Consider the following 14,282-nt stretch of genomic DNA (forward strand, 5'->3'; position numbering starts at 1 on the left):
AATTTCTGCTTGGAGGAATGGATATCTGAAATGACAATTGTTGTTAGGAAGAATGTAGTTGCGGATATCCGAAATGTTCTTTTTGACTAGGCGAAACTAAATTACAGATATCTGCAACACATAGCCGGTCTAGTGGATTTATGTCAAATCGGCTTGCCATTAAGGGCAGCTTGAAGCCCGGCCGATGTGCGTGATGTCATAATTGGTGAAATCCAACACCAACTGGAAGGAGTTGTTAAGGTGAATACGGGTCCACTTGCATCAGTGCAAGTCAAGGCATATTACAAACCCGCGTAGAAGTTTGGTTCTTGAACACCACTCGGTTTCAGGCGTGTACAATCCTGGGTGACAGATAGGAAGAAAGAAAAAAAGAAAGATAGGCTAATCTCTACATGCCTCCCATTTAAGTACAAAGACGCCAACCTTGTATCTAGGCGCACTGCTATCCATCATTCTATGCAACTGTTTCCCTCTTCCAATGTGGATAATTCGAGAGGGGGGAAAAAATAAACACACGAACCTTGAGAAGTCGTGAGTAAGGGTGGAAGAAATTTGTGGATACCATACAATGAGGACATTCTGAGGGTCTGGCAGTAACTTTCGTTCAGGCTACCCTTCCTTTGGCTGTTCTCAAAGGTTAGCCCATGAACCGGGATCCTCTTGTGCGGAATTCTGTTTTCACCTAGAACTCTGCTGCCTGGACAAATGCATACAAATGCATTTAGGAGCCCAAAGGACAAGGAGTGGACACGTTTCTCCCACGGCAGCAACGTAAGTTAAAATATATACTTTTTGATAAGATATTACGTTGTGTGCGGCTTTTCAGTTGAGACCCCTTCAACATCGTTCTTCAAACTAAATTGTCGTGGAAAACAAGAACCTTTATCGTTGAGCATCGGTTTTTCCCTGAGCATGACTTTTTGTTTTGAACCTTGCCAGTTTGAGTTTGAATAAGTAACACATTGCATCGTGGTTTGTATTATGGAGTACTACAAACCACGATGTACTGGATTCTTGGCTTGACCGCGTATAGCTGTCGACATGCAGCACAGCCAATTCCGTTGCCTACCAGATCGTGTTGCCTTTAACAGGTTTAACGCGTTCCTTTTATTGTGGTTTTGTTCGTTTTTTTCTTCCTTGTGGCTAATATAATATTACAAAAACGGTTTCCGTGGTAGGCTTTGGTCAATTGGAACTGGAAATAATTAATATGTTGTATGATTAAACAAAAGAAAATGTAATTAGGCTACTACGTTTTTATCCATAGACACAATAATTACACTTTCGCGCAATATCTAGGCTATCTAATATATTTTGGCATATCTAGTTAAAGCGTTGTCTGTTATTGACACCTGCTGATACCAGGGTCTAAAGAGTTATTTTATGTTTTTTTTATTTTTTTTACTATTGAAGGTTTACGGATCTTTATCAGCTCATTGATCTCATTTCATAAACTCATTGATCTCATTTCACAGATATGCTTTTTTCATAACAACTTGTTTTGTTTCATTATGTGGCTGTTTGCCGCAGGGGAGATTTTAAAAAATAACGCATTTCACCTATGTCATTGAAAACCAAAAGCTAGGACACTGCGTGGAATTGAGCGTATGCTACGAAAAAGTGTGGGCTTATATGAATTCACTGAGTATTAGTGTATATGCATCACTAGTTAAATGACATGCCCAGCAAGTGGCTTTCTAAGAGGCCATACAATCCCCCACTGTTCAACAGTGCTGCTCCATTGCTGGGAATGGGTCTGCTTGTGTGTGGTTGCAAAGACTAAGTACTACTACTCTCACACAACTGACTGAGAGCTAACTGCCAGCTTCTCTCTCTCTCTCTCTCTCTCTCTCTCTCTCTCTCTCTCTCTCTCTCTCTCTCTCTCTCTCTCTCTCTCTCCATGTATTACATTTTGATATATGAAGGCTTGAAATCAGTGACCAACAGTCCATACTTGTAGTTATCTTGTTGCCTACACTAAAGAAGTGACAAACTGACACACTGGCTGTGTTGTTTGTAATGAGCGCATCATTCCTTTTACATTCAGATTGACCAGACTCAGACTTAGTTTTTAAGATAAGGGGTGATGTCCACCATAGAGCAGCATAATCCACTTCCACACATATAGCAGCCTTTCTTCCATTGGACAAACTGTCTATTGCAAATGTCTATTGCAATATCATTATGCAACTGTCTTTGAAGTGTGTATTAAGTTAACAGAAAAAAACTAAATACACATAATGTAGGAACCACCAAGGTACGTAAGTTAGTATGTTTTGTCCCCTTGGGGCAATGGTGAAGTAATAACCAAAATTCAAAAGGGTATCACCGGTTTGGTTTAGTGGCAGATTTCTTGTGCTGAGGAAAGACACCATAAGTGGCGGAGCTGTGGTGATGACAGGCAAGTACAGAGTGATCTAATATGTTGTTTTACCCTCCAGCCTTTGACACGTACACACCAACATGACACAGATAACATTTTAACCTCCACTGACTGCGCCCTCGCCTTTCTCCACTGTCACCACTGTCTGCATGAGGTTTTGTGGCTGTCTGTTTGCAGTATTGGAGTCTTTTAAGCTCTCCTAACATCTGCAGTGCCCTCCACACCCCTCGCCCCCCGACCCCACCCCTCCTCCATCCCTTCCTTACTTTCCCCATTACCGGGAAAAAAAAGCGAACTAATAAAGGCCAGTTTAAGTTAACTCACAGTCCAGTGTCTACTCCCTGTCGTGTGGACTAAGTCAATCTTTACTCTAGTCTCCAATGATCTCTTGTCCCTTGGGGCTCCCTGCAGCTGTGTGTGTGTGTGTGTGTGTGTGTGTGTGTGTGTGTGTGTGTGTGTGTGTGTGTGTGTGTGTGTGTGTGTGTGTGTGTGTGTGTGTGTGAGTGAGTGAGTGAGTGAGTGAGTGAGTGAGTGAGTGAGTGAGTGAGTGAGTGAGTGAGTGAGTGAGTGAGTGAGTGAGTGAGTGAGTGAGTGAGTGAGTGAGTGAGTTTCAGACGTCCACCAAGCGCCGGAAAGCCAAGTGACTGGTTGGGCTCTTTATAACGAATGTCCAAAAGACAAGCTACAAGGCAATATGTGCTGTCCCTCCACTATTTTTGTGACACAAAAACACACCCATTTCAGAGTCTTTACCGTTAGACAGTGCTTTATGGGTTGGTAGGGAGATTATAGGTTCGAGGGAGGATTAAGCATTTGTTCGTCTTAATTAAAGAAGTTGTTGCGATGGAGTTATGACAAACTGTGCAGACATATTGTTGATATGCTGTTTGCTATGACAAGTTAATCAATTCCGTAGGTTGTGTGTATGTGTGTGCGTGCGTGCGTGGGTGGGTACGCCCGCCCGCCCGCGTATGCATTCATTTGCAGCCACAGCAAGTATGAGACTGATACTAGGAATGGAGAGCGTTGACTTTAAGTGTTGACTTGCTAATTGGCTAATGGTTGTTTGGAATAGTGAGGGATTCCTCCATAAAGATGTCATAAGCTGAGGTGCAGGTGTTGAAGCTGAAACATGGCCAATGATAAGCTATGATCATTGGCTCTGGATCAATAATTCATTCATGTTAAAGACTGCAAAGGTTGAAAGAAGTGAGCCAAAAAATGCAATTGTAGAACACATTATATCCAGGTTTCCAGAGCCATACTATGTGTCTGGTTGACCCATTCTTTGTTGTATTTCAACATGTCTGTACAAAGTCTGTTTAAATGTATGCTTCAAATACAGCTACATACACTACACTGTTTCACATTCCAATGCTTTTGTTTTGGAGAGCAAAACCTGTTCACTTTATTTGATATTAAATATTATATTCACACCACATCCTGCAGTAATATTTGCAGTAGTTAAATAAACTAAGATACATGATTGTTACATGTCATTATTAAATGCCTGTCTATTAACATTAATTTAGCTTTTTTAGATTCCACATAAAGCAATGTACATTTGGTCGTTTTGGTGGATAAACAGTTTATTACATTTTGTTGCAGCAACTGGAAATAATGGACTGCCAAATGAGACTTTTTAGAGTTTCATTGCAGCAGCAGCATCTTTTGAAAGAGTGATTATTTATAGTCGTGATATAGCACCCACTTCCCACTTAGTGGTATTTCCCTCAGTCAACAGTGCAGTGTTTGGGGAGCTTTCTCATGCTTTCAGTGATCCTACCCATTCCCTCGGACTGGGAAGAAAGTTTTACTCTCCTGTCACTTTGGCACAGCAGTCCCTCTTCACTGAAAAATTCAAACCAAAAAAATCAACATTTTCTTTCAACGCGTTGCCAATGTGTTGGTGCATCCCTATGGAGCCAGTATCCTGCCATAATTCCAACCTGAAAAAAAAGGTTTCAAAGGCTTGTAAGTCTGGGTTTGAAAACTCAACACCTTGTAAAAAAGGTTTTGCAACACTGAAAAAAGAGATTATAGCCTGAAAAAAAAATTAAAACATCTGCAAACATGATTTTGTGTTCTATTTTATCTTCTTCATCATTTTCACCAACACATTTTCAAAGTTTCAAAAATGTCACCAGCGCATTTGCAGAGTTTCAAATCTGGCACTGTTCTAACAGTGTATTTCATTGTTTTCCCGGTTTTGAAACCTTGTAAATGGGATTCTGCAAACAGGTGTTCATACATTGAGAAATAAGTTTTGAAAGGTTGAATATTTATTTTTAAAAACTTGTAAAGGTGTAAATTTACACCATTGCAATGTATTTTTTCAGAACTGACTTTTCAGCACTAACTTTTCAGAGATTTGACCACACAGGCGCAAGCTTTGAGTCACGTGATTATTGGCAGTGTTCTGTCGCGCATTCGTTTTGAAACTCCCTGACAGTCAAAGGTCTGACATCGTTGATCTGCAAAAAGAAAAAAAAAAAACGTTCCTGGGGGCGGGACCATTTGGCTCTAAACCTATTGGTTGCTCTCTGATGACGTACATTCCAATCACGTATGCCGTTGACCGGGCTGTGCGTGATTGACAGTGCTCTGCCGATGACAAGAATAACAAGCGACCTGCGCGGTTGATTTTGTTTTCCATTTTCTGGAACCATGGCTGGGTACGGAAACCGTAAAGGGACACCGGGGAAAATAAATAAAAAATTTACGTTTCTCGTGAGCACGAGAAAGTATCTCATGAGCACGGGGAACTATCGTGCGCATATCACTGGCAGTGTGTGTGTGTGTGTGTGCGTGTGTGGGGTGGACGAGCGAGCGATAGCGTGCGTGTCAGTTTAGTGAAGTAATGAACGAGTCCGGTTGTGTGTAAGAATCAAGTACCCAGCCTGTCAAGAATCGGTGGCCGCTTCATTCCAACCATATTCCGACCTATAAGCAGACTCACTTTCTCGTGCTCACCAGTTACTTTGTCGTGCTCACGAGAAACGTTATTTTTTTATTTATATTCCCCGGTGTCCCTTTACGGTTTCCGTACCCAGCCATGGTTCCAGAAAATCGAAAACAAAATCAACCGCGCAGGTCGCTTGTTATTCTTGTCATCGGCAGAGCACTGTCAATCACGCACAGCCCGGTCAACGGCACACGTGATTGGAATGTACGTCAGCAGAGAGCAACCAATAGGTTTAGAGCCAAATGGTCCCGCTCCCAGGAACGTTTTTATTTTTCCTTTTTGCAGATCAACGATTTCAGACCTTTGACTGTCAGGGAGTTTCAAAACGAATGCGCGACAGAACACTGCCAATAATCACGTGACTCAAAGCTTGCGCCTGTGTGGTCAAATCTCTGAAAAGTCAGTGCTGAAAAGTCAGTTCTGAAAAAGTACATAGCAATGGTGTAAAAAAAATAAAAATAAATATTCAACCTTTCAAAACTTATTTCTCAATGTATGAACACCTGTTTGCAGAATCCCATTTACAAGGTTTCAAAACCGGGAAACAATGAAATACACTGTTAGAACAGTGCCAGATTTGAAACTCTGCAAATGCGCTGGTGACATTTTTGAAACTTTGAAAATGTGTTGGTGAAAATGATGAAGAAGATAAAATAGAACACAAAATCATGTTTGCAGATGTTTTAATTTTTTTTTCAGGCTATAATCTCTTTTTTCAGTGTTGCAAAACCTTTTTACAAGGTGTTGAGTTTTCAAACCCAGACTTACAAGCCTTTGAAACTTTTTTTTTCAGGTTTGAATTATGGCAGGATACTGGCTCCATACATCCCAAGTTGTTCAGTCTAAATCAGTCAAAATGTTTTCCAAAACCACCTGACCAAATTTTCTCTGATTCTAAATATTAGTATTCCACTGCAAATTTAAGTTGAGTAGCATGAACACTACAATAGAAGGGATTATGTCACAACCTCTCTAAAATTTTCTTTCTTGAAAAAGTTAATGTATTTAACATGTTCCCATTTCAAATATTAGCTAGAAGTCAGTATTACAGAGTTCCCTAGGCTTTCTGGCTGCCATAGCCCTCGACAGGCAGCATGAATCAGCATAAGGGTGACTCACTTAGAACTACAGGAGGGTATGATTTGTTTTGTATTCAGCCCTTTTTATAATTTGAGTCCACATCTAATCCTCTCCAACCCATTCTTTTTATTTGCTGCGGGGAAAAAGATGTTCCCAGCTGTGCAATGTTGCACCAGGTTCTTGATGTGGAACAGGTGACACGGCCTGTGTTGATACTGATCTCTCTCTCTCTCTCTTGCTCCCTCATTCTCTCTCAAACAAACATGGCAGCCCTGCCATGGCTCTTGCAGATATTGTTTCACAAAATCACTCCCGGCTCATCTTTCAAGTGCAAGACTAACACAAGCCCTCGCCCAACTACACCTAATGATGCAGAACCCGTTCTTTTTTTCCCACACCAATGTTACCTGCCATTCCAATCGCCTCAGATTAAGATGTAACTGCAGTGATAAATAGGACTCTTAAGCTATAGTAGCCTGTTTAATTAGTCAAGGGAAGCAAGAAATCAGTCATTTTCCACTCATGCCACACTCTTTTACTTTAGGCAATGACTTCATTGGCCTACCAGATGGCTCTTTCTCATTTTGTGACTGCAATACTTTAATAATTGTATTCCTATTTGCAGCTATACACCTGACCGTACACTGTATTATGTCACCGTCTCATATACATTCTCTTTCTTGAGTAAAGTTTACAGTACGTTGCATCGTTCTGCACAGTGTACATGGTAGAGACAGTGCCACCTAGGGGTGGGGTTACCAGGTATGTAGACCAGTGGTTCCCAAACTGTGTGCCGCGGCACACTGGTGTGCCGTGAGGCAAGTCCAAGTGTGCCGTGGGATTTTGTGACAACCATAGCCTACTGCAATATAGTATACAACTAGACAAAAATAATTATTTTAATTTACTATATACTACTTTGAATGCACTCATTCCATAATACAGAGGCAAACTCTTTATCTAAAAACTATTTGAAAAATCCTCAAAGAGGATCCCACATTTCGCTGTTCGCGCAGTTGCGCAGGTGGGAATTTAATTTAGACTGTGACACATCAAAGGCAGTAGGTCAACACAACATTAAAACATAAACAAGAGGGAAAATGGAGCGCTTTCTCGTGCGGAGCAAACCACCAACCACCAGTGCAGAGACTGCCGAGTCCGACAACCCACCGAAAGAAAAGAGGAAAAAAACTGTCAGCCGACAGTATCATGAAAGTTACCTGTCTTATGGGTTCAGTTGGACCGGAGATGTCAACATTCCTCAGCCGGAGTGCGTCCTCAGTCGGGAGAAGTTAGCTAATGCTAATATGGTTCCAAGCAAGCTGAAGAGGCACTTGGAAACCAAACATCCCTTCCACGCTGAGAGAATCCTGGCCTATTTCAAAAGAGCGCGGGATCTGAACCAGAGGCAGCAAGACCGTTTGTTGGATTGTGTGAAAGTGTCTGAAAAGGCAATGGAGGCTAGCGTGCTAACATGCTAGCGGAGCTTATTGCAAAGCAAAAGAAGCCTCACACAATAGCGGAGACACTCATCCTCCCTGCTTCCAAAATAATTGCAGGTGTCATGCTGGGTCCAGATGCCGCAAATGAGCTATCCAAGGTGCCGGCATCTGATAACACAATCAAAAGAAGAATAGATGACATGTCAGAAGACATTGAACAACATTTAACAGAGAAACTGCAGGCGAGCGGCAGATTTTCTCTTCAAATAGATGAATCGACCGACATAGAGTGGGGCTGCCCAGCTCCTGGCAAACGTCAGGTATGTTGACGGTGACTCTATTAAAGAGACTTTTTTCTTCTGTAAAGAAATGGCAAGCCATACAACGGGAGAAGAAATATTCAAGATAACTGATAACTACTTAAAAGAAAACAATCTGTGCTGGAGTATGTCTGTCAGTCTGTGCACGGATGGTGCGGCATGCATGACGGGGAGAGTGAGAGGCTTTATTGCAAAGGTAAAAGCACAAAATCCACAGATAGTGACCAACCACTGCATTTTGCACCGAGAGGCATTAGTTGCCAAAACCATGCCCCCGGAGTTGACTGAGGTGCTGAATCAGGCTGTGCAGATGGTGAATTACATCAAATCAAGGCCCCTGAAATCTCGCCTTTTCTCCCAGCTGTGCGCTGAGATGGGAGCCGACCACCAAAGCCTGATCCTCCACACAGAGGTACGATGGTTGTCTCGGGGGAAAGTCTTATCCCGTTTTTACGAGCTTCGGGAAGAGCTTTTGGAATTTTCACGTGAACACGCTGTCCCACATAAGGACAGGCTCGCGGATGAGAGCTGGTGCGCCAGGCTGGCTTACCTTGCAGACATATTTGTGCATCTCAACGAGTTAAACGCCAAGCTTCAGGGCAGGAATGAAAACATTTTATTATCCACAGACAAGATTCGGGGCTTTATGGGCAAACTGACCCTGTGGCGCGAGGCTTTGGAACAGGGCTCCATGAACATGTTCCCGCTGGCATCAGCTGCGCCACAGGCAGCCAGTGAGCGCGCTATATATGCCGAACACCTTCAGACCTTAAAAGAGAGGTTTGAGCGCTATTTTCCACGTGTGGCGGACATCGAGGACAATGACTGGATCCGAGACCCATTCAACCAGGAGTCCGAGTCAAGCGAGAAGCTCACTATGAAGGAGAGAGAGGAGAGCGCAGAGCTCCGTGCGGACCGCACGCTGAAACTGAAATTTAGTGAGCTCACACTCGATCAGTTATGCTTGGTTTGTGCCTCAGAATATCCAACCATCTCCCACCACGCTATCGACCAACTTCTTCATTTCCCCACCACCTACCTGTGTGAGTTGGCGTTCTCCACTCTTGTTTACATGAAGAACAAGACCAGGTCACAGCTCTCTGTTGAGCAGGACTTGCGAGTGGCCATCTCCTCCGTGCCACCAAGGATTAAAAAAATCTGTGCGCCCCGACAGGCACATGTGTCCCACTGATTTGTTAGTAGGCAGAATATTTACAAAAAAAGCCTGATTCTAAATGTTAGTTATAATTTGTGGGTCAGATTCAGGACCATGCAGCTTTCTCATGGACAGTTCTCTGCTGAATTTCTGTTTCCTTTGCCTCACCTGTCTGGTGAAATGGGTGTGTTTGATTAAGCCCAATTTGATAAAGTTTAAATATTTTTGTGAAGTATTTTGTTAATAAATATTTCATGAGTAGAATAGTTGTCTTTGTCACATCTTATTTGGCATTAGTAAATAATTATAAACTTAACAGATAAACAGATATTAGTGATAACACGTGTTATAAGGCTATTTTGCACAATAGGTGTGCCTTGAAATTTTTATTTGTCCTTTGGTGTGCCTTGGGCACAAAAAGTTTGGGAACCACTGATGTAGACAGTGGGATGGTAAGACTGTGGGAGTCTTTTAACTTTAAACTAAACATCAGGATCTCATTTCATGTCTCTATTATCATGTAACATATGCTTGGATTGTTTGTCGTTGAGACCTTACTGGTATATCAAGTTATGTTTGAAGTTGGTGATAATTGATCATGCAAACTCAGAGTTCAGATGTGAATGTATAACATCTACAGTAAATCAACACGTTATGGTTGATTGAAGCAATGTCATCGTTACTGTGATGCTTGCTGGCAAACTCTGCACTCTGTTCCTAACCGCACCACTGATGTGACAATACTGACGGTAAAGTATACCATCGAGTGTACTTTACTGCGATATTGCAATTATACCAGTCATCAGATTGTCATATTGTAAGGGGGATGCTCTCAAATAGATTGTTTTAAACTATTTTGTCCCAAATAAACTGACAATTTACATTGGACCTGGCTCTCTACCAAGAGATCAAGTCACGTCTGTAGAGTCCTAAGCAATTCAGACAATAGCTAACTAGATAACCAGCCCAAGTCACATCCTAGTAACGGACACAACTTGAAGCCCCTATTGTAGAGTCTGCCAACCAACTTGAGCTGTTTACAATCACTGTGCATTCTTTTGTCTGAGAAGCATTGCCATGCATGCAGGGTATGGCTTGGGTGCTATTGAATCGTTATAATTGGTTGGTTCCTTTAACTTTAATTAAAAAGTTTGTTTGTTTTTGTTTGTTCATATTATTATTATTATACCAGTGTTGATATTATAAAAACAAAGTAGAAATCTGAAATTGTCTTTCAAATTTATAGTTTGTCTCAAACTTTACATTATAGCTTCTGAAACTAACTAAGTAGAGTTCTCAACTGTGTGATCGTTCTTTCATATAATTACATAATTAAAAAGGTTAATGTAATTGTTGAGATAGGCTTTAAAGGTCCCATGGCATGAAAATCTCACTTTATCTTACATTAATATGAGTTCCCCTAGCCTGCCTATGGTCCCCCAGTGGCTAAAACTTGGGTTCGGTGTAAAATGAGCACTAGGTATCCTGCTCGCCTTTGGGAAAAACTGGAAGCTCAAGTGCGCTGATTTGCAATGTGGCCCCATATGTCGTCATAAGGGGCCAAGCTACCTCCCCTTTCTCTGCCTTGCCCCCCCAGAGAATTTGGCCCGGCAATGAGACAATGAGCTACGACCTTGCGAGCGCCACATGTGTGTGTGTGTGTGTGTGATTACACACGCTGTAACGCAAGTGTTGTACACTTCTTTGTTACTTTTATAACCGTTCTGCTGTTGGTGTTATGGCGCATAACACGTTGGTTCTCTGACGTCTTTCGTATTTCCACAACAAGACTGTAGTGGGGGTTATCTCAGCTATCGGCGAGCCCCGCTGCCTGCCGCCGAAGCACCACCGCCCGGCAGCCGGCAGCCGGCAGCGGGCAGCGGGCAGCGCGCGGTTCAGTCTACTTCAGATTGATGTGGAAGTGAAAGAACCCGAGACGTCGGAAAACCCTGACGCAGTCGTTTGTGATACACAATATCGTCTGGAGGCGCACACAGCTTTTGGCCGTGATAATATGTATTATATGATATGTATTATATGATATTATTTAGATATAGAGCTCCAGGACTGTAACGCAAGTGTTGTACACGTCTTTGTTATTTGGATAACCGTTCTGCTATTGGTGTTATGGTGCATAACACGTCAGTACATGAACCAAGACATGGAAGAGAAAGGGATTGTTGCCCGCCATTGTCTCCCGCTTGAGCCCCGCTTCCCGCTGCCCGCTGCCGAGGCTCCGGCGGGAGAAAATTGCGGGCAACAATGCCTTTCTCCTCCATGTCGTCGTTCCACCCTCCTCCTTGACCTGCCTCTCTACTCCTCATTTGCATTTAAGCTACAGACACCGAAACGGTGCGTTTGGGGAAAGCTCAATGTGCGACTGGCTCGTAGTGGCTGTAATTCTGCACCACGGCTGAATTTCGGGAACGTCTTCAAATACTGTGTTAGGGCCCCACTAATATCTATTAAAGCATCCATAAAGTAGCATGCCATGGGACCTTTAAAGTAAAACTAAAAAAAATAAGGGCTCTCTTGCACTCAGCTCAATTTACTTTCTACACCAACGCATGTATCGTTGTATATCGTTCCAGTTTGGACGTCCTAATTTGGACGTCCAGCCGCCATTTTGTTACAGGTTCTGGGTTTCCTAGGAACATTTGCTCAATATGAGGAGATATAAATGTGTACAGGATTTCTAGTCTGGCTGTTGCCAGACCAAGCTCAATCGTAGATGCACGTTGGTTCTGGGGAAGCTGCTGTCATTTTCTTCAACACAAGAGGCGTGATCAACAGGCCTAGTTCAACTAATTCTGTACGCGATTGGCTGCTTGCCGTCGCTTCCCTGTCGTCATTGTGTTAAACCAGCCAATAGCGCGCTTAGGGGAAAAGCCAGCTTGGTGATTGGCTCCCGCAAAACGGAAACAGAAAGAAATGTATCGCTCTTCTCCAGATCCTTGTGCAGGGCAAACTCAAATTGCCGGAAGAATGGGCAGGGCTACCCAGTCTACAGAATTTCATGACTGTAGAAGAAAACGGTCAGAAAGTATTTCCGTCCAAAATCTGCATTTTCAGTTAATTGATATAGCTCCCCCTATCGCCCGATCTAGGTACAATTTGGAGGGGTTGCATTTTCAGTTAATTGTTATAGCGCTCTCAATAGCCTGACATGGATACAATTTGTAGAGGTTAATCTTGACCCATGTGCCTTTGACTACACCCAGTTTGATGATGATTGGTTTAAGTTAACCTTGTCTTTTGGCATGAAGTTAATATTGGAAGATTTTGACAAATCGCCTATCAAAAGGCTCAGATTTTGAGCCTCTTGTTTCGTCAATCAACTTCATTTTACTTGAGCAGTTGGAACTTTGGTGCCCAACAGCCACTAAGTTGGTCCTGCTCAAATCAAACATTCCGTCTATGAACTGTGGGGATTTTAGTCACAGGCCATGTCCATTTCGATGCCACGCCCTAATTGAAAATATGTCTATCTTGTTCAGAATTTGATTCTGAACAACGTTTGTATTGGACTCAAGATCATAGGAGTCCATTTTGATGTTGATATAAGCATTAGTCTTTACGCGTTTTAAACCCACACCTTTTTTAGAAGTCAATGGCTTCTGGGTGCTTCAATATTTATTGTACAGACTTCACTTGTCAGATTGAAGACATTGGTCTATAGCTGTAAAGTGCTAAAGGATTTTTGTCTAAGTGAAAAAACCTAGGATCCTTATGGAATTTAGTGTTTTTAACCAAGTTCAAGATAGTCGCAAACCTATCCAAATAAAGTAATAGTCATTCTTGAGGCATATTTGTTCACCATGAGGATATGCATGTGTGGACAAAGTTTCATGACTCTAAGTCAAAGCGGTTACGAGATATGTTTGTTCAAAGTTTGCATTTTTGGACTATTGCTATAGCGCCATCTTTGGGCAATCAGTGTAATAATTGCGCTCTGTTAATCTTGAGTCAGCCTCTACAGCTGTAGTAAGTTTCATCAAAAGCGTGCAAGCGGTTTAGGCTGTGTAAAGCCTGATTTTCGTAAGCGCCGCGGAACGGCTGTATGGAAAGCCAAGAAGGCCATAATACGGCCCTAGAATGGCGCGGTAAAAGGGCTAAACCGGCCGGACGCCGGCCGGTTTAAAGCTCTAAGCCGCGGCCTAGACGCATTTAGCCGCGGCTCAGCCACATTTAGCCGCGGACGATTAGCCGTTTTTGCATACCTTATAGCCGCGGCTATTAGGTATGCAAAACGAGCCCCTCCCTCTTTTTTACTTGACCACTAAGTTTGAAAGCTTTCTAACCAATCAGTGAAGAGAAATGCCAGACTAAAATAATGCATTGTCGAGTTACGCCGTAACATAAAGCTGTGTTGACTTTAATAGTTTCTCTGCAGTATTATACACTACAATGTATTGACCACCACTAGCTAGTGGAAAATACATTTGTGTCTAGTACAGTGTTATATTTTTATATGTTAGGCTATATATTGAGATGGCAGTGTGCGAAATACCCGTCAATATTCGGGGATGTCCTCATCGCCAGATTGTTGCGCAACACCGAACTAAATGTTCTAACTAACAGTGCACTTGCAAATGAGAGCCTACAGTTTGACCGATCTTGTGACATTATTTAACCATCCATCTACAGCTAATACGATCAGACAGATACATCATTGAACACATACACAAAGCCCACAACAAGACAAACATCACCACGGCAGGTGCGCTCTCTCTCGCACAATCACACAATCACTCCAACTACTCCAACTCCAAGGCTACCTGTGCACAACAATCAGTTCTATACATTGCGTCTTTCTTCTGTTTTACGCACATGGCTAATTTGCACACTCGCACAGGACTGGCTGGCTCCGCTTGCCAAACAAAGAACATACATAGCCTATTTGTGAATCTGAATAAATAGATTTGCAAATGAAAAA

General features: G+C 42.5%; 1 protein-coding gene across 2 annotated transcripts in view; it reads left to right on the forward strand.

The window, feature by feature from the left end:
• The first annotated feature begins 422 nt into the window (after positions 1–422).
• The window catches only part of col24a1 (collagen type XXIV alpha 1 chain), a 187,719-nt gene continuing 173,859 nt past the window's right edge, over positions 423–14,282 (forward strand). For both annotated transcript variants that reach the window (XM_079740272.1, XM_079740273.1), the window contains exon 1: positions 423–771. In XM_079740272.1, the coding sequence (XP_079596398.1) occupies positions 716–771 (56 nt within the window). In that variant the 5' untranslated portion in view covers positions 423–715. The remainder of the gene's footprint in view (positions 772–14,282) is intronic.

The sequence above is a fragment of the Pollachius pollachius genome, assembly GCF_949987615.1.
Source record: "Pollachius pollachius genome assembly, chromosome: 7".
Lineage (NCBI taxonomy): Eukaryota > Metazoa > Chordata > Actinopteri > Gadiformes > Gadidae > Pollachius > Pollachius pollachius.